The sequence below is a fragment of the Rhipicephalus microplus genome, chromosome X, assembly GCF_043290135.1.
Source record: "Rhipicephalus microplus isolate Deutch F79 chromosome X, USDA_Rmic, whole genome shotgun sequence".
In the NCBI taxonomy this organism is placed as follows: Eukaryota; Metazoa; Arthropoda; class Arachnida; order Ixodida; family Ixodidae; genus Rhipicephalus; species Rhipicephalus microplus.
In genome coordinates this window covers 328,769,433-328,789,894 of record NC_134710.1, presented here as the reverse complement: position 1 = coordinate 328,789,894, position 20,462 = coordinate 328,769,433, and the positions used below count along the sequence as shown (strand labels likewise).

General features: G+C 41.1%; 1 protein-coding gene across 2 annotated transcripts in view; it reads right to left on the bottom strand.

The window, feature by feature from the left end:
* Window positions 1–20,069, bottom strand: part of LOC119161266 (uncharacterized) — a 50,677-nt gene extending 30,608 nt beyond the window's left edge. Inside the window, exons 1-8 of one of the 2 annotated variants that reach the window (XM_037413651.2) lie at window positions 19,895–20,069; window positions 12,317–12,545; window positions 11,869–11,970; window positions 10,572–10,709; window positions 6,040–6,135; window positions 5,504–5,653; window positions 3,547–3,642; window positions 2,463–2,614 (exon numbers count right to left, since the gene is read on the bottom strand). In XM_037413651.2, coding sequence (XP_037269548.1) covers window positions 2,463–2,614; window positions 3,547–3,642; window positions 5,504–5,653; window positions 6,040–6,135; window positions 10,572–10,709; window positions 11,869–11,970; window positions 12,317–12,478 — 896 coding nt within the window. In that variant the 5' untranslated portion in view covers window positions 12,479–12,545; window positions 19,895–20,069. Of the gene's footprint in view, window positions 1–2,462; window positions 2,615–3,546; window positions 3,643–5,503; window positions 5,654–6,039; window positions 6,136–10,571; window positions 10,710–11,868; window positions 11,971–12,316; window positions 12,546–18,826; window positions 18,957–19,894 lie in introns of those variants that run through there. The other variant, XM_037413652.2, reaches the window with a different exon arrangement.
* Between the last annotated feature and the right edge of the window lie 393 nt (window positions 20,070–20,462).

Here is a 20,462-nt window from a genome sequence, read left to right as displayed (position 1 = left end):
GAGGTTAACCAGACATTAGCATCCAGATTGCTACTCAGCAATGGGGGGTGGGGAATATACCACGGTTTTATGTGGTCTCCTGAAAGTCGTATACAGTGAAACCTCGTTAAACCGTACCCGCGTAAACAGCAGTTTCGTTTTAAAAGTAGTGAAGTCAAATCCCCGACTCAGCGGCCATTGAACATAATGCATTTTGTATCCGCATAAGCCGTACCAGCTTATCGCGTATGTATCGGTTAGTAAGTAGTTTTTCGAATTTTCGTTGTGCACTCGCCGCGGCATATCGTCCCCCACTGGGCGTCCCGACATAACAGCAAGCCCCAGAGATCGAAACACGCCTCGCTTGTCTGTGTTGATGATGATGGCGGCTGTGTTGGTGAGCGCCATCTCTTGGATTTTTCTGCAACAAGAAGCACTCTGCCGGCTAGGCTTCTGGTGTTGTCCACGCGATGGCGCTTTGCACAAACACGTAACCACGGTGTGCGATTGCTTTGCTTTCTTTGTTCCTGTGGCGCCGTGCATAGGTGTTCTCTGGTTGATCTGTGCCGTACAGCTCTCGCGTCGTTTTTCACTTGTTGTGTATGTGTGCTTGTGCTGCTTCGTACTTGCGTCATGCCGAAGCTGGGACAAAAGCATAGAGTGCTAAAAATGGAGGAGAAATTGGACATAATTTGTGCTATTGAAAGTGGCACGAAAAAATCGGCGCTGGCACGCGAAAACGACCTGCCGTTAACCACGGTGTGTGGAATTTGGAATTCCAGAGAGAAGTTGCTCGGTAGTGCTGCTGCAACTGCGAAAAGGTGCCGACTACGCGGTTCGGCGTTTTCGAATGTAGAGTAGGCGCTGGTGAAGTGGCTAAAAGCTGCAAGGTAAAAAAATCTGCCTATCAGCGGACCCCTGCTCGTGGAGAAGGCCCTGGTTTTTGCCTCGCAGCTCAACCATGACAATTTCGTGTGTAGCAATGGCTGGCTGGCCAGATTTAAGGTGAGGCACAGCATTTCCACGAGGACTGTTTCGGGAGAAGGCGCTCCTGCTGACGTGGATGGCGCGGAGCAGTGGCAAAATGGTAAGCTGAAGAACATCTTGGAAGACTACGCACCTGATGACATCTTTAATATAGATGAATCGGCGCTATTATTTAAGCTGCTACCAGACAAAACGCTCGCGTTCAAAGGCGAGACGTGCACCGGCGGCAAGCATGCAAAAGACAGAATATCAGTGGCGTTTTCCATAAACATGACTGGAACCGACAAAACTCCCCTCCTCGTGATTGGAAAGTCGGCGATGTGCAGACATCTCCGGACATGTCCGACGAAGCCATTGTTGTCTCGGTTGTCGAAGTGTCGCCAAATGATAGTGATGAGGACGACATGGAAATCGACAACACGGGTGATCCAGGTCCGACAGTGGCCGAAGCTGCGCATGGCGTCAGCGTCATGCGGGTATTTGCCGAGAGGAGGGGGCTGGCGGAAAAGCTGGCTCACAGCATAAGTGAGTTTAAGGCCGCTGTCGTTGCTGCTAGGCCGCCGCGTCGTCAAATGAAGATTACAGACTTTGTCACGCCAAGTTAATAAATTACTGCACGTTTTTTGTTCTTTCATCGCACTCCCTGAAGGTTTCTTTTTTTGACAGGTAAGTGAGCGACCTGACGCTGTTTCGGTTAAGCAGTACTACCGTTTAGTACGTACTTTTTCCAAGCTCCGGCCAACTACGGTTTAACGAGGTTTCACTGTAATTGAGGTTACACTGTGTACGCTTGATAAAGTGCTTTCACGACTTAGCACCCTTCCACTGCAGTGAAACCACTTTTACAGGAAACTGCATGCAGCCTAACATACACCTATTTGTACATCAACATTCACCTATTCGTACACTTCAAAAGTTTTAACAATTTAAATTCGAATCATTCAAATATTCGCACAAGCCTAGAAAAACACCAAAGTCATAAGCAGCCATAACCATCTTGCCAGCAGCCTGATAATAGGGTGAGAAAAGCAAGGAACAATAGCAGCCATTGGGTGCCAGTAGTGGTATTGTGTATACCAAACAAACTTGGCTGTGATGTCAACTTGCCTTACTCACTCAATGTAATATGTATCTGCATCGTAATAGTGGCAACGTTTTGAGGTGTAGCCAACTCGAATGAGCACTCCCACTTTAAAACCTAACTAAAATTTTAAAGACGTTTGCCACAAATAATGGGGCAGAAGTGCCCTCGTATGCGTACAATCAAACAACACAAACATCTATAGTTTAAAATTTTGGTGTCAGGGGTCCCTTTAATTCACTAGCACAAATTTACACAGAGGAAAGTAGCTTTTGCATGCTCTAGAGCTTGAAGCTATCAGAACTCCAAATACATAAATACATCATCTTCCAACACTATGTTTATGTGAGCTAGTACCCTTCCTTTTTCAACATCTCTGCAATACTGCTGAATGTAAAGCAGGAATGCATCTCACTTGTCTTTCCAGAAGGAGCCCATGACATCTGAGAAGATGAATAAAACCATCGTCAGCAGCAGGGTGGCAAAGGCAACAAGTCCCAGTCGTGACTGGTGCACTTGTGACATGTTGGGCAATGTTGGGGGCCCAGCCACAAAGGCACCACGCACCTGCAATTTGCACACCACATTGTAAAGCAAAAGCTTTTAGTGCAAAATAATTGCACCACGCCCAAAACAGTACTTAGTTTCATATACGACAGGCTATGCTACAAAGAATAAGCAGTTTGATCCAGGGTGCACCCAGTCGCATTTTGGGGGAGGCAAAATGGTGGAGGCTCGTGTACAGCGCGATGTCAATGCATGCGTTATTTTCTCAGTACGTACCCAGCACTGAGCTGCTGAGGACCCGCCTCGGCCCAACTGCTCTTTATTTCGTACTCATCGCATGCTAGGTGGTGCCACCAACTAGTCATACATATGTAACAGCACGTTAAAGAACACCAGATAGTCAAAATTCATGCTGACCTCCACTACATCGTGCCTCATAATCATATGGTGGTTCTGGCAAGCTGAACCCTAGATATTATTAATAATTGCTTGATATGTGTGAATTAATGTCCCAAAACGGCCATATGGTTATGAGAGACGTTGTAGTAAAGGGCTTTGAAAATTTCAACCCTCTGGGGTTCTTTAACGTGCACGCAAAGCATTTTCAATGGAGGCGAAAATGCAGCCGCCATAGCCGGGATTCGATCTCGCGACCTGCGGGTCAGGAGCCGAGTACCTTAGCCACTAGACCACCACGGCGAGGTGATATTATTAATGATTATTAAATTTTGTAAGCTGCTCAGTTTGATAATGTCGAGCACACTTTGAACTGCTTATCTGCTTTAACCAATTGCTTTAACCAACTAAACTCAATCATTAAATAAATAACTAGTGATTTAAAGGTCACTAATCTTCACACTGGCATGGTAGCAACATCACTGTGACTCATAATGCTCTAACTTTAAAGATAAGGTGCAGGAAAAAACTTGTATATTTTTATTAACTGATAATTATAGCAAATTACAGCCATGAAAGATTAAAAATGCACACACCTTGAAGTAGACCTCCACTCCATATATCAGGAAGAAGACCACCACAATGACCATTAGGACAGCAAAGGAGCCATTGAACACACCCAAAAAGAGGCTCTGGGAAAAGGATAATTACAAAAAAAACGTTCAATTTCTACAACAAGCTAGCAATAGCCTCCAATGGCTTGTTTGTTGCTCACGTGCAGCAGATCATTGTTAAAGGGGCCCTAAAATACTTTTTGGAGAAAGAAGATGCTACCACTTAGCAACCAAGCCTCCTGTGAACATGTGGGGAACATAATATTGTACTGAACGCAGCAGGTAAATAACTATTTTGTGTTGTCAAAGACAGCCAGAATACTCACTTACTAGAGCGAGTAATCTTTCGTCAGATATTAGTGAAGAACTTCTTTCACCACCTTTCACTTTATAGTGACTTCATTTCACAGCTTTATTATTTTCACACCGTATTGACCCCTGCTACTAACTCTCACACACATTATGTGGGAATGCGAGCCCACGCCATCCAGAAAAGTAATACGCCTGATGTAATTCAGGGCAGAGTTATGGGAGACCTGGCTCACCAGCAAAGAAAAGAAGGGCCAAGTGGCACTCCTTGAACCAGACTGGCGGGCTGGTGAGGCCAAAAGACCCCACCTTCTTCACAAACCCCTTTCTTTTTTAAATGACTGTTCTTCAATTCAATTCACTTGCTATCTTAATTGACTTGCTTTCATACTATCTTCAGCATACATACATAAGTTAAATTGTATATTCAGGAAGAATTTACATTATATTGTCCATGCTCATTTCACACAAGCAACCTACTTAGTAAAGCATCAGCTAACATGGTACAGTCGGCCAAATCTTTAGCTATTGTGCATGAGTGGCTGTTTTTCTGTGTAACGTTGCCATACGACTGAATTAAATTTCAGTTGAATTAGGGACAAGTGTATGCCCATAAAGCACATGTCCACAAAGCAGTTTTTTGTAATTTTGTTCCATAATATGGCACTGACAAAGAAGTAGGCACTGACAGAGAAGTGGCAGCTGCGCAGAATAGCTAAAGTTTTGGCCCACTGTACATCAATAAAAAAGGCAAGGGGAAGATAAAAGGTTGCAATGAGAAATTTGTGAACAGGGTGTGTGTGCTTGAGTTGACGTTTTGACAAGCAAACTTGCCTCCTCCCTCCCCCCCCGCCCTCCGCTATTTTCGAGTTCCAGCCTTGAAAACAGCCACTCCTCTTGCCGAAGCGTCGGTTCCAGCACCCACCCCCTGTTTACGAAATTAGCATAGTACATCTATGTAATACTAACGTGTTCTGTTACTCATTTAGCAGTTGTATCTCATTTTCTACTGTTACCGCTCCCTGCAATAATGTCATCAAATCTTGAGGGTATCATATATGATTAACGTTTACGATTACACTTTAAAAGGTGTTACAGAATCCTTTTATGTAAAATGCTATCAAACCACAAAAAAATATTGAAATTAAGCAACTCTCCCTGCCATGTCCATTGAACCCATTAAACATCATTAGCCCATCAACAATATTAAGTGCCATATACGACATCTTCCTCTGCATTCATGAGCATATTGAACCATATAACTAACAGTAGACTACTTTTCCTTTTCCCACACAGTTTGCCTTTCAGAATTATCAGTGACCATACATTGCATAAAAAGCTGAACTTCAATAATACATGATTCTGATATGACGAATTAAATCACAAGCTTTTGGCGATTTCAATGTATCAAGGCTTTGCAATCGACATCAATTAAATATAAAGACACCTATTTGAGCACACATTTATTTATCCAGTTATTTCTAAAGGCTTGCCAAACGAAGAAAGTCTGTTTTGGTTCATGGCATTATGGGTCACATTCTGAACTGGTTGATCGCAGTCGTAAAGAGAGAAGGCTGTAAATGACCCTACAAAATGGTATTTCTGGAGTAGTTTCCAGTATGTAACTTACCCTTTCCGTTTCACTATAGCCAGCAAACTGCGTGAGCACCAACTCGGCCAGTAGGAGCGAGTAGGTGATGATGTTGAATGCAAGAAAGCCAAGAAATGATTTGCTAAGGAAACGAGGCTTGTCATGCCGGAGGTCACGGAGGTGAAACACCTGGAAAGCGTAGGAACAAACAGTTAACGATATAGTTGAAAAGACTGTCACAGTGCCATCCGCATACTATAGGATATTGTAATGTCCCATATTTTACTTTTAAACACTTAAGAAGGAATGTGTCAAGTATAAACATAGAAAAGTATAAGAAAAAAAATTCGAAAACAAAATATGTCACAAAACTGCACAGGTTTTAGACATACAACTTTATCAAATAAATGACTGCATAGCACATAAGCTCTTCTGAGCCTGTACTAATGTTTCAAAAGCAACAGATGACCAAAACAAGTTTTTAGCAATTGTTCCCATAAGCGTAGTCAACATATATGTTAAGTACAAAATAGTTCCACTGCATCCTCCTGGCTACATCATAAGTAATTACTCACCTCAGCCCAAAAGCAGACAATAAGCGATGAACCAGTGAGGAGCAGCGGGTAGTAAGCACTCATCAAACTAGATGCCCATTCTAAAGATGCATTTTCCTGAAAAATAAAGCAGCAAGCATACATCACATGAACCAAATATGCAAATGCAGGCTGTTTCAAGCCAATGCCATAACCAAAGGCGATTTACATTAGCCAAGTATTTTACCCATTTTTAATAGTCAAAATTACTATGGTTACGTGGTTTTTAATTAGCTGCTGAAAGGGACAATAAATATTAAGTTGATGAGCATTTGCAAAACACTATTCCAGAGACCTCATAGCCTTCACTTCATGCCAAAAATAGATTTACTTGAGAGTAAGTTGCGTTTTAAGGGTCCAAAACTTCCACCTAGATACAATTTGCCCGCCCCAAAGCAGAAAACTGACATCACATACACCCTCACAGCCCACTACAGTTTAACAGGTGGTGCGACTGTTTCTGGCTTAAAACATGCCTAGGACCCAAAAAGTGCAGAAAGAAAGCAAGCCAAAAACATAACATGAACACGGTATTTTCTCTTGACTGGTGTCAAAGCCTGTTTTACAATTGAGCAAACCCAACAAAAAACTGCACATTAAAAAATACTAAAGAAAAGGGAGTGTACGGGCAACAAAACTTTTCACCCACTACATCACCCACATCGCTGTCAAGAAATGGTACCTGTGGGGACAGGGTAAACAAAAATATTGAAAAAAAAATTTTTTTTGGCATCGCTTGAAATTTGCAGCCTTTTTTAAACCATAATCAGACATTTTTTTCTCATTGTACGATTTTTTTTTTCTCTGAAAATGACATATTTCAAAACTTGTGCAGTGGCTTGCCATGCCCATTTTTACATAGCAAGAGATTCCTTGCAGTTCAAGTATAATAGCCATATGGAGAGGTTACAGTTTGCAAGTTGGAGTGCATTTGGCATATTGAAAAAAAATGAGAAAAAAATGGGACCAGAACTGCAAAAATGAAAGAAAGCTGAGGCATCAATGTTTCTGTAGAGAAATCTATATCTGGTCGGGTGGTCGGGATGTCTTAGTGGCGTCATAATTGGCAAGCACCAAAACTTTTATCGTTGGGCCATTAAAAGAAGTACAGCCAGCTTGGAGGACATGCAAAAAGTTGTCCAGTCCACATATTTTTACATGACATCAAAATATACCAATCAATCTTACGGCCTTTGCTCGAAGGAAGCCGAAACTCCGTGTAAATTCAACAAAGCACAGTTGGTGACATCCGTGCGTAAAGAACACGTTCCAGCATCTCTTACTGAGGCTGTTACAACAAATCATCTAGAACTAGCTGATCCAGAATTACTTTCTATCTAATTGTTTCCCTGGGAAAACTAAAAATAATAACAAGTCGTTGGATTGCCGTGTTGGAGTGCGCTCCAAAAAAATGTTTTCCTCCAGCACTGACGCTGTGTTCGCTTTTAATGGCAACAATATAGCCCTTGTGAATGTTCTGAACTATTTTGGAATTTCGCCAGGGCACTGCACAGTTCAGGGCCTATGCACCCTTGAACTGCTTCGACAATACTGTGCTGACACAGCTGCATAGCAGGCGACAGATGAGGCTCGCCAGGCAAGACATTTCAACACAAAAAGAAAAAAATGATAGTGGTGATGAGTATCTAGCTGGTGCCTATTGAATGGATTGGACCCGTGAATTCACTGTTATCTCGTTGTACTTTAGAAAAAATGTGGAATTGAACTTTAAATGCAATTATCTCAAAACATGCTTTTTTGTACTGATGTTCCTTTTTCTCAGAAACCACAGTATCTAGAGTTATAGATTTTGGCCAGTATTTCAATAACGTAATAGAGAATATGCTGAAGTAGAATTATTGTTGTATGAAGAAGTGCTCTTCTGCAACCCGGCATCTAATAGCTATTATTGAGTGATAATTAAGTGCCCGAACTAAAGAATTACAAAAATGAGCATTACAATTTTCAGTGCTAAATCTGCTTTAGTAAAACGAGGAATGACTCATGATCATAATGACAGTAAAATAATTATTGTAGATCTTATGGTAATGGAGAAAAATGTACATAAACTTCGCCTAAAATACATGGCGGGTATTGGGCACTCTATACCCATCATGTCACTATAATACCTGTGTCACACGGACATGTTTGAAAGGCCATTGAGTCGATGGCCATCGAAACGCTACAACTCTATCGAGCTTGATGGAGTTGTCGCGCTGCCACACAGCAGTGAAGTGCACATGCACTTCACTATTCCACCCAGTGATGTGTGCAAATCTCACAATTGCCAAGAACATCTGATGTGACATGTTTCGAATGGCTGAGCGAGTAAAGTAACTAACTTGCTAAGACAACAGCATAAACAAAGGGTTACAAGAGACAAAGAGCTGTTGCATGTCCCTTCTGTGTTCTGTTGTTTGTGCTATTCTACGAGCGAATCATGAGCCAACCAGCCCAAATGCAAAAAAGATTGAGGTGAATTGGTTAAGTGCACGCATAGTAAGACTAAAAGTAGGTTTGCATCATTGCTATACTGCACGAATCCTTGACGGCAAAGCCAGCTCTTGACGATGTTGTTGCAAAAAGTATTTCTTTTGGATCAGATTACACTGTCAGATAAATTTTCTGACAAATTTTTTCAAAAAAGGTACATATAGAAGAGGACAAATCCTTCAACAATTAACTGCAAGCTACAGCCTTTGCATTGAAACTTTCATATTACAGGCGAAAAATCGGCGATTTCAATGCGAGATGATGTGGGCAACAAAAGATATTCATAGTTTTCCAAGCCCCATTAAATAAAACACCGGCACTACTAGAACTACAATCGCAAACCCTACTAATGTTTGGTACCCAGCCAACTAAAATTATCCAGTAAAGGCTCATTTCAAGATCAAAACAGAAGTTTGGTTCTATGTATGAGATGCCAGCCAGGACCATCAGTCAAGAATGAACCAATAAAAAAAAGAGAAAAAAAAATTCTAACTAGTCAGAGTTACACTAATGGAAGTCCATTGTACTAGTATGTCCCACTAGAGCTAGTATGTTTGTGAGCACCACATACTCTTATCTCAATTACTATAGTGCTGCCATTAATATTTATGTTGTAGACATTCTCAAATATTATCTATCAGTGTAGCCTTAATTTTATCAGCCTTTAAGAGAAGATGAGAGTCGAAAAATGCAAGTTTTCCCAAAATAACATGTTTCTCATTTTATTATTTGCTTTTACAAGTTCAACTTCTCTACTTTCACAACAAAAGCTTAACATTTTAATTTAGCTCAAAATAGGTTATAACCACTTTTACAGAGCCCAAAGTGGCCACCAAAAACTTAAAAAAGCTTTCCTGATATTGTCACCTGGCTGCGTGCCATTGCATTTCACATGAGGAGTTCACTAAAGCCACATTCAAAATAATAATTGACAAGATTTGTTGATGAAAAAAATCACTTTAAAAAACATATCTTTGCCCTATAGATAAGCTTTGATTTACACCTTTGAAATGCACTTCCTCAAGATCCATTTTCGGGCAGTTTCTTGAGATTATACATCATACTTTTGTTACTTCTGATAGCCAGATTAAGATGAAATTTGTCACGATATTCCCTAACATGTGAAGGGTGAAAGTATCCCTTTCAAAAATTGATATCGCCTGTATAATTATTATGAAGCTAAAGCAAGCCATTAGTATGAGCTGAGAATTTAGGAATTCTCGCAATAAAATTTTTCTTGTCTATTAAAATGTCTTATACCCACTTTCTTAATAGTTATTTGCATTCTACAGTTAATGAGGAGCAATATGAGCCAACAATAGCACAGAAACATAAAAGCTTAATGGCATTAAAAGTTTATCCAAAACTAATTATATTTTAATTATTGCCATGGCATAAAACGAAAACTGTGCAACTCAGAACAAAACTAATTACATATTTGAAATAAGCATAAAAGCACATATATAGAGCAAAATTGCCTTAGCCGACAGATTCATGAAACTTTTTTTTTTTTTTATATCACATTTCCCCTTGAAGTCCCTTCGAGGTCCCTTAGCTTTCTGGTAGGCTGTTCCTCTATGCTCTGCTGTCATAAAGTTGACTCTACAGGCTCATGACGCATTTCATGCTACACTTCTCCCATGAGCTTGAAGAATCAATGTGTTTTCGTCTGTATGAACAATGTTGTGCTGTTGACAAGAGCCAATTCATCTGACTATGTTTTCCTTTTTTGCATTTTAAATTGCCTTTTACTCTTTTGAGCGTATCTTAAAAAATTATTTGTCAGAACTTTACACGAAGTATTGTTTTTTTGTCCTTCTTCCTTTGAACGTAAGCCCCCTGTTACACTGTAGTTGACTTGGGAATAAAAAGAGAATGCTTACATTTGAGCAAGTGTATCGTAGTGATAAATAAAGCTACTGCCACAATGTACAGCACTGAGGAACCTCATTCTGAGAAAAAAAAATTAACACTACTACAAAGTTCCACATATCACCACATATTCGGGACTAAATACTCACTGGAGATGAAAAGTAGAATCCTCTGGCAAAAGTGGCAATGCAGATAAGTGCGTACAGGGCCTTCTGTGTGGTCACTTTGAAAGCTTTTAGAAGCGAAGGTGGCTTGATCCGGCTAAATTCAGACCGTATGCAAACAAGCTGCATAAAAGCAGAACAAACAGATGTAGCAAGGTAAGTTTTGTGTGCTATGTGACATGTCAAATAAATTCCCGGTACACCCCTCCTTCGACAGTGAAAACATTAGAGGTGGCTACCCCCCAGTACACAACATACACCATAATAATCATGAATAATGCTTTTGCATCAAACTTTTTTTTATTTCTCAAATGACCATAAAGGGGCTGTACAACACCTCTTCAGCATAATCAGAAAATGGGGTCGACCAGTAGTCAAGGCTCCTGTAAACATGTGAGCCCAAGTATTAACCCTACACGTGACAGGGAATTCACAATAGAGTTTTATAAAGACAGCTAGAAATTGTTTATTCTCAATGGGCCTGAGAGTCAATGGAGGGAAGGATACGGTCAGAGGCAGATTTGATGATCATGAGAACATGCTCCAGGTCATGATGTGCATAGACGTAGCTTCACAGCTTTTTGTCATCCGTTACTGCGTAGCTTCTACCATGCTCATCAAAATGAAAGAGAAAAGGTGGTTCAAGCATGTGACAAATCCCTTTACCTCAACTCATACGTGAGACTATAAAACTTCAGTTGAGTACATTTGATTATTTGGAGAAGTGTTACCGGGCCCCTATAAGAAAACAGTTGGGCCTTAAACTGTGAGTGTTAACAACAGATTTTAATCAAGTAAGCATTTATAAAGTTTGTAATCCCTTTTTAAAGCTTATTGGCATACGAAAATTGGAAGTGAAACAGTTTGCTTTCAAAGAATACAACCACAGGCACCACTTCGTTGCAACATCAATTTTACCATATAATAGATCTCATGAATAGAAAACGCATAACATACATCTTTATACAAGCTACCTGCTTACCATGGCACTGTAACAAACATACAAGGCAATATGTGCCGTGGGCCACAGCATAATAACCCATCACATGTACCAGCTCGCTGCCCACACTTTCATCTAAAATCCCCATAACAACACAATTTCTGTATCGTATGTTCTCCTCCTTGAAGAAAAAAAAAAAAACTGCAAGCACTCTCCATACCTTCCAAAGCACAGAAAGGACAGAATAATGCAACTTCACAGCGTTTTTCTTCTTTCTAACAGTGAGCTTGACAAGAAAAGCATGAATAGAAATGATAGGCAGGTAGTTACGATTTTACTCACCAGCTGAACAAAAGAGACCGCACAAATTAAATAAAAGATGGTCGAAAAAGCCACAAAATAGCTGAGGTTTGGATCAGTGCAGGTTCCGCCGCTGTACTGCACCTAAAATAAAATGTCACAAAAAAATTAAGGCTTCAATTTAGAAGGGCATAAATTAAAGCAGGCTGAAACAGTGTTTCTTAGTGCCCCATATTCACATACCATTAGACCGCCAAGAGAGTAAACCAATGACTCGGCAACAGTTTGCTAAGAAACTCAAAAACTTCACAAATTCCTTCTATACAGTTACCCATAAAAGTAACTCAACAGTAGTAATTGAACAGTCCTGTAAGTCACAAGCAAAAATATCCATAGTTGTACTACAGCGTAAGCTCTGAGGTCGTGTACATTAAGTGCAGAAAAAATGTGGAGCTCTAAGCTAACTCAGACCAGCAGAAAAGGCACTTACCTCGCAGAAGCAGATGCCCTGGTGGCATTCGCCATGGCCCGAGCAGTTGTCGGTACAGCTAGCGTTTGGGTGGACAGTCATGAAGGTCTTGAGAAGCGGGTACAGCTTACTCGGGAAATGGGCCACACTTCTAGTTGGAGGAGATCCACGACAGTCCACCATGCTGGACTGGGAAAAACCGGGCTACACCAGTGACGTGCTGTGGAGCCACAATAAGGGTGCTGGCTGCCTGCAGATACAAGGAGAAGAAGGGAGCCAAATGAGAAAAGAGAACAATCAGCCATTTGTGCTCTATTTACGCAAAAACTAATTCAAAATGAGTAGAGTATGTGTTGCTTCAAGGCTTAAGCCATGTTAACCATACAAGTGGCTGACCTGAAGACCTAATTCTACCCCATCCCCACTTCCATCAGATCTTGAATTAGTCTTTTTCCACATTTTGGAAGTCTCACGTTACAAAACGAAACAGACTGACATAGAATCGCAGTAGTCAATCTCACGTAACAAAACAAAACATACTTCCGTAGAATCACATCAGTCAATGTTGTTGGACATCTCAAACATCACAGGAATGCAACCATATTCACACAAGAAATGTAAATGTTCGAGACAATGCGGCTTTTCATCGCCACAAACAAAACACTGTCTACAAGACAGTGTTTCTGCTTGATGCTACAACTCTGTGCTTTGTTTTGCATGGTGCTGTTTTTATAATAACCTTCGTTCTTGTGAGACATCAATATAAAGGTACAACACAGATAACACATTGCATAACTGATATTTTAAGGTGATACTAAACATAAAAATGATTTGAACTGTACTAGCTCATTAGCTTTTACAATAACAAAAACGTCCCTTTTGCTGCAGCAACATGATTCGTAAGCCACAAAATGGCCGAAAAATACGGGTGAAGACGCCTTGAAATTCCCAAACTAGCACCCTGGGCCATAATTAATTTCGATGCCATCTGATATGACATGATTTGACAACAGCGAAAATGATTTTTGGTGTGTTGTTATAAAGGACCCTAAAGGGCAAATTCCTGTTTTAATTATCCCGGCTGCGGCGGCTGCATTTACGATGGAGGCGCAAATGTTGTAGGCCCGTGTGCTCAGATTTGGGTGCACGTTAAAGAACCCCAGGTGGTCGAAATTTCCGGAGCCCTCCACTACGGCGTCTCTCATAATCATATGGTGGTTTTGGGACGTTAATCCCCACATATCAATCATCAATCCTGTTATAATTATTGTGGTTTAATATCACAAAACCATACTATGATTATAAGCGACGCCATGGTGGAGGGCACCGCAAATTTCGACCACCTGTGGTTTGTCAACGTGCACCCAAATCTAAGTACCTCAAGCACTTTTGCCTCCATTGAAAATGCACCCACCGTGGCCGGGATTTGATCCCATGACCTTCGAGTCAGCAGTAGAGTACCACAACCCCCATGGTAAGTGAAACAAATTTCTGGAATTTCTATGAAGCCAATGCAGTTGAACTCTGAAAAAGTGGTTTGAAGTGCACAATGTCATGCTGATGTGCCGGCAGTAGGGTTGTGGTATTAATAAAATTTAACTTCAACCTTTACTTCACCTTTTCACACAGAACCTCTGATCATGAAATTAACATCACTAGGGTGATTAGAGAGTAATTTCCAAGTAGTAAACTGATGTGGTGCTTTTTGATACTGTCCCTCCAAAGATTCTTGGATGCTATTTCAGAAACACCGATGCATAATAGACACCACTATAACCATAATTGTTGTCAAGCCATGCAAATTTAACAAGCTCATATCGCTAAAGGACATTTATTTATTTATAGGATGCCTGCACTGCCTCAAAGGCATTATCACAGGGGAGATATCTTTAGTACCATATACTACATGTTTTACAGTGATAATCAGCAAATATATATAAAACAAGCATGCTCAAATGTACCTAAATCTCAAATAAAGGTCAACTAAGCATTATTGTACACACAATTGGGAATACAAATTATTACTATCAAATACAGAAATGCCTTTCACTAACAAGTTCCAATCTTGTACAGTTTGTGTAAAAAAGACCTGAAAATTATTTGTGTTGCAACTATATGTGTGTACTTTCTTGGAGTGGTCATACCTCATTCAGGGGTGTAGCCAAAGGATAGCACACCAGCCCCCCCCCCCCCCCCCCCCCTGATTTTTTTCACCAGGACATAGAGAGCAAAAAACTACCATTTTAATGGTGTACCCTCCCCAAAATATTAAACGTGCCCCTCCCCCCTTCCTCGTAAAAACTTTCTGGGTACGACCCTGGCCTCGTAACAAATAGGTAGGTACGACTGTCAATGCCTGTTTGATAGTAAACAATATGGTGGAAAAATTTCAGCCATAAGTTTTATCTTCTAGTTGTTAAAATTTCCCAGCCCAGCAATGCTTTTAATTCAGAGACACTTTGAAAATGGTTGTAGTAACAAGGAGACGAATTGTGCAGCCTGATTTAGAAGTTTTTCTATAAATTGTATCTCATAGTCCTAGTAAGGGTCCCAAATCACACAGGTCCCAGCTTATTACCAAAGTTTATGTAATACTGGTTCTGGTATTACCATTACATACATAGGAAAGTGTTGAACCATTTACTGGGCTAACACAGAAAGATTTATTCAATAGACTTTCATAGCACAATTTTTAAGAAAATTTTAAATACACTTTTCAATAAATCATTCTGTTATATTCAACCATCAAACAAAGCCACAAGCACAAAATCCTTGGTTCATTATTTTACAAAGAAAATAAGGCCCCTCGCAATAAGCAGCAGTATGCAATTACATAACAATGGCATATCCTAAAAGACAGCTTAATAGAACCGGTTCACAGATGGTGAACAAGGGATGCCTCAGCCCGAGCAAAGACCCCCACAAAGACAAGTCCCGCTGTCAATAAGCGTTCACTCCAAGCTGAGATCTCCCTTGTTTACTCACTGCTAATTACTTTGTCTCTTTCAACAGGCAATTTGTTTACATCTACATTTAATGCAAAGTTACTTGGAGGCAGCTGCAATTACATGTTACATAACTTATGACTTTGGCTTTTAAAATCCACAACTTGACGTACAGAAAACCTTTAAAACAAACTTTCAAGATCAGAAGGTCTTTCCAATCATTTTGAAACACATCTCTAAACAGAAACAAAAGTGACAAGACAAACTTTTTTTCCTAGTGCACTTGAGATCTGACAAAGTACAATCATCATGCTCAGCTAAACAGCCTGCACCGTATGGTGGCCACCATTATTTTATGCATTACCTTAATAAAACAGGCCAGCACACAAAACACTAAGGCACGTTGCCGGGCTCTGGTTGGGGGTCATCATTCATATGGGTATATCGCACCATGACAAGGACACAAAAGAGACACACATACAGCACTAAATAGCAACTGATGGTTTAAGGTACAAATAGCATGTGTGATCATAAATAAAACATTAGTTGCAAGTTAGCGCTGTGTGTGGTCTTTTGTATCCTTGTCGTGATGCGCTATACCCATATAAATGATGAATACAAAATACACATGAACATATATGACACCCGAAATTAATATTCAATTAAACTGGCAACGGCTTTTGCTATACTGTTTAAACACCATTGTTGTGCTACTCTTGTACGAGTTGCAGTACTTATCTGGGGCTCTTTCAAGACTACCTGCTTCTTTTGCAGGATTCAACAGGCTGCACAGTCTACAGTTAATCAAGGCTCGAATAATAAAGATATTCCTTTGTTAAGTCCTGCTTTATTTTTAATCACCGTCCACCTCTTTTGATGGGCTGATTCTAACGATAACACAAGAAGATAACCACTTAGACCATGAACAAAATACAAAAATTGAATCATAGGAACATTTAATTGTTTGAGCCGAAAAAACCATGGCCTTGTCAACCTGAGCAATCTACACAAGAGTACAGAATTTTGTGGAAAATACAGCGATAAGCTCTACCTACATTTACAAAAGATATAAATGACAATGTCGGAGATGGTATGCTTCCCCACAATAATAGAACTCGTAATATGATTATGTAAAGGCACACCACAGTAATTCAAGTGCAACACTGTCCCTCAGGTATCCCTCAGGTATATATTTTTCTCAACTGTCATTTTGTTAATGTGATTGTAGATAGTAATAAAATTTCACATGCTGCATCATGAAAAAATTGTACTTTTGCTACAATGCCATAGCGTTATATACAACCTTAATTCGTACTAAATACAACAAACTAATAGCAAGAAAGAAAATGACAACAAGAACATTCCTTAAGCAGGCCCAATATGGTAAACAAAAAGTAATTGAACAAACTAACTGAAGCAATCTAAATTGTTTTTCAACATGCTCAGTGCAACAAATCGATGTGAAAGTGCATTGGCTCAAGAGGCCTTCTGACTGTGTGGCAGTACTCAGATCGGAAAAATTGTTTATTCAAATACAAGTAACTGTAGCAGTGCTTAAGAAACCAGTTTTTCATATGTCAATAACACTGTGCAGTCTCGTATAGCTTTATGGGCATAAATTAATGCATAAAAAAATCACTCGGTGTGGGGTAATGGTACGCAAACTTGTGGCATTAGGTGACTTCCCCCAAAGTAGAAACTTTATTTTTTTTGCCATGCAAGCCTCATATTTTTCAAGGACAGGATCATGAACAATCCATTTTTTTTTACACTTATATCAGCAGCCACACCAAACACACGTGTGACACAAGAGAAAAATTATGGATATCTCCAGTAAAAATGCATACACAAAGGTTGGCTCAAATGCTTACCTGCATTTTGTTCTTTATCAGAAAATAAAAAAAAATATGAAGCTGTGTTACCAAATTATACTTTTCTACATTGCAACAACCGCCTTTACTCTCGAGAGGTTTTGTAAGCCAGAACAAATGCGAAAGTAGATTGGCAGCAATTTGCCCAGCTCCAAACCAGTTTGCTGTGGCATCATGAATTTTGACAGTATATGCTATGGTCGTTCATTACTGAAGGACTAAATTGGGCATTATAAAGGAATATAAGCATAAAGCTAGCAAGATTAAAGAACCTTTGCTGCATCAAGATGGAAAAAATATGAAAAAAAAAATACTTTGAAGCCTGCTGTCCCACCAACACACTGCCACCGTGGTTTCAATGTGAATTTTTTCCCCCCTTCATAGTGAACTCTATCCTGCCAAACAAATGAAAATAATATTTTTTTAAAGAATAACCATCTGCAAGAGGCAAAATCTGTCCACAAGCTTGCTTATCAGCTAACATGACAACAGACTATTTGCCCAATTTGCCAGTTAATTTCACAACACTAGCAGGATAACAAACATTGTGCCACTAAGCTATTCACAGGTGCCACTTACGACATTTGTAAAAACAGTCATTCTGAAACAGATTAACAAGAACACTGTCACTTCACCCAAACATTATGACAGACAGCTTTTGGTTTAATGACAAGTGTTATTTAGATGCAACAGTAGTCTGCTGTACTTACAATAAGCAGACAAGCAGGGATGCTACATAAGTCTATATAACATTTTGTGAACACTACCATAAGGAAAACTAATGTGATTTGCACAAGACAGTCAGCTATTGTAATGTGATGCAAGACCAACAACTACTGTAATAACAATGTGATAAGAGTGAAACAGATTGCAAGGACAAATGCGCAGCTTAAAGCGACATATTTACATGTGGGATCAAGCTAACAAAAGTCAGTCATATCTGATCCCTTGGGCATAATGACAGTACACAATATGTCAATGCTATGTGTGGTGGCTAGCAAAATGCTACTTGAGCCCAAAACCTTACAAAGCAGTTCCGCATTAAATGCTGAGATTTTGGTCTTTAATTTAGGTTATTATGTCAGTAATCCCACAACACAAGCACATAGCTCATCAACAGTAAAGCAGGTGCAATAACAGCGACCACACTCTCTCGCACACTCATGTGAAGTATTTCGCAAGGGCTGACTTCTGGCCTTTTTGGCACAACTCTGAAGTGATTTAGCGCAGGTGTGTCCAGTGTGTCCCCCCATAGTCTTATCCCGTCTCGATAAATACGTGCTAGATCACCTCAGATACGTAAAGTACGGTGCAGAGGCATATGGACTTTCATATTTTATCACTGTGGCTCAACGAAACATATAGCCGCAGGCCTTTCTAGCTGCTGTTCCAAGCTCTGAATAAACAGATCGATCCGACAACACCTAGGAAGCTACGAAACTAGGCCACGGTGGCAACTCCAGTGACCGCCTCACTGCCTCGACCGAAGGAGAAGTATGGTGTACGGGGTGTTCGCATCTACGGAAGCTTCCACATTCTCAAGTATCAGTAAATAAGTGTCTCACAGCAGGTCGCTCACCTGAAAACAAGCGCGTGTCAAACAGCTACGGCCACAGGCGCAAAAGCAGGAGTGCGACGCACTCGTCCTCTTGCGCCAAGGCGTCAAAGGCAGAAAACGTCGCACTAAACAACTGAAGAGAGCACACAATACGCACACAACTCGCAACAGCGTCAGCCGGAACCCGCAGCACTTCAGCTGCACGATGGCCCATGATGGATCACACTCGCGAACCGATGAAGAAAATACACTTGTGCGCGCACATTTCGAGCGGTCAGCGCCTTTCGCAGCGAACCAAGGCCGACGCGATGTAGACTTATCTACGGACTGGGGAGTGAGCAGAACTTGCAGGTAGCTATCGAGGCAACCGCTGATAACAGGTCGTATTGTCCCGAGACAATGTGCGTCAGACCCCGCGATCTCGCTAAAACGTCAGCGCAGAAAAAGCTGTACGAAACCACAAATCCCATACGGATCCAGGGGGGCTCCAAATGATCACCATATGGCCTATATAGAACATACAATGACGGCAACTTAGCCTAGTGACCCGCGCGGGCCGTGTTTACTACGAGGAAAGGTTTCGCTGCGGACAATGTGAGTCACCCACGAGCCGAGTCCAGAAGCTAAACTTAACGCTATTGCACCGATACCGCTGCGTACGATTCATAAGCCTTCTCTACCCAAAGTGTAAGACTAAATTAAATTAAAAAAAACAATCGTACACAATTCGCAAGCTCGAGTTTCACGAGGCGAATAAGCAATCGCGATTGCATATCTCCGAGAAAGTCCAACGCTTCCGCACACGCTGCAACGATGGCCGCATCGGCGCCGACGTCGCCAAGGCGGTGACCTCGACGCACGACTACGCTTCGGATATAATACCTGCAGTACACTGTAATGCTAGTCCTGCCGATACAACTTTAACAAAAATCGGACGTTCCTCGCCAGCGATCCGAACGGAGAAGCGACGCAATCGAGAGCGCGGCGCCTCGCCGCAGATAAACAGACAAGGCCTATTGACAAAACACTTCAATGCAGTCTCTCGTAGATACCTTCACAAAAGCTGCCACATAGTTCTGCGTCGCGTTATTTCTCCGACAAAAGGTGGTCTGCTTGGCATGAATCGCGATAATATGACTGACGCCCTTGCGAGGAACATCAGAGACAAAAAGGTGCGCTAACCACGTAGCAGCAACGGAGTCATCCTTTCGGGTCGCACACTTACTATGCCATTATGGAGTGCGCTCCCTCGACGATTCGCTGGGAACGGAAGACCAGCTAGAAGCGTCCCGGGCTTGCAGTAATCCAGTCAAAAGCATAGGGCAATGATAATTTCGTAAACAAAATGACCGTTAAGTCTGCCACTCTCGCGAGCAGCGCGAAGCAGTTGCTAAGCCGAGTGAGCGTCACTGAGGCATGCTGGGAAGGATTGCACCCGACAAGGCTCGGAGCGCGCGCTTCCGTGCACTGCACCCCGATGCCCTTCTCTCGCATCCCACTGCGCCACTGAGTTTCATGCAAAAATTACCTGCGGAGCCAGTTTCGCGCGCGGCACGCAAAACGACTGGTGCTCGCGTACTCCGCGAGTCGTTTTCCTGCGTTTCCTTTGCTGTACTTATGGCGAATAACAAAAGGCGGCGCTTGATCAGGAAATGTTTGTTAGCACCTTGATGGGTTACATAACTTTGCTCGTGCTCAACACCAACAGCCATACGGTGTGGGCGTGATGGTTGAGTAAAACTAAAAGAAAAAAAAAACTCACTGAAACAAATTTATCTTTTTTTTTCTTAAGA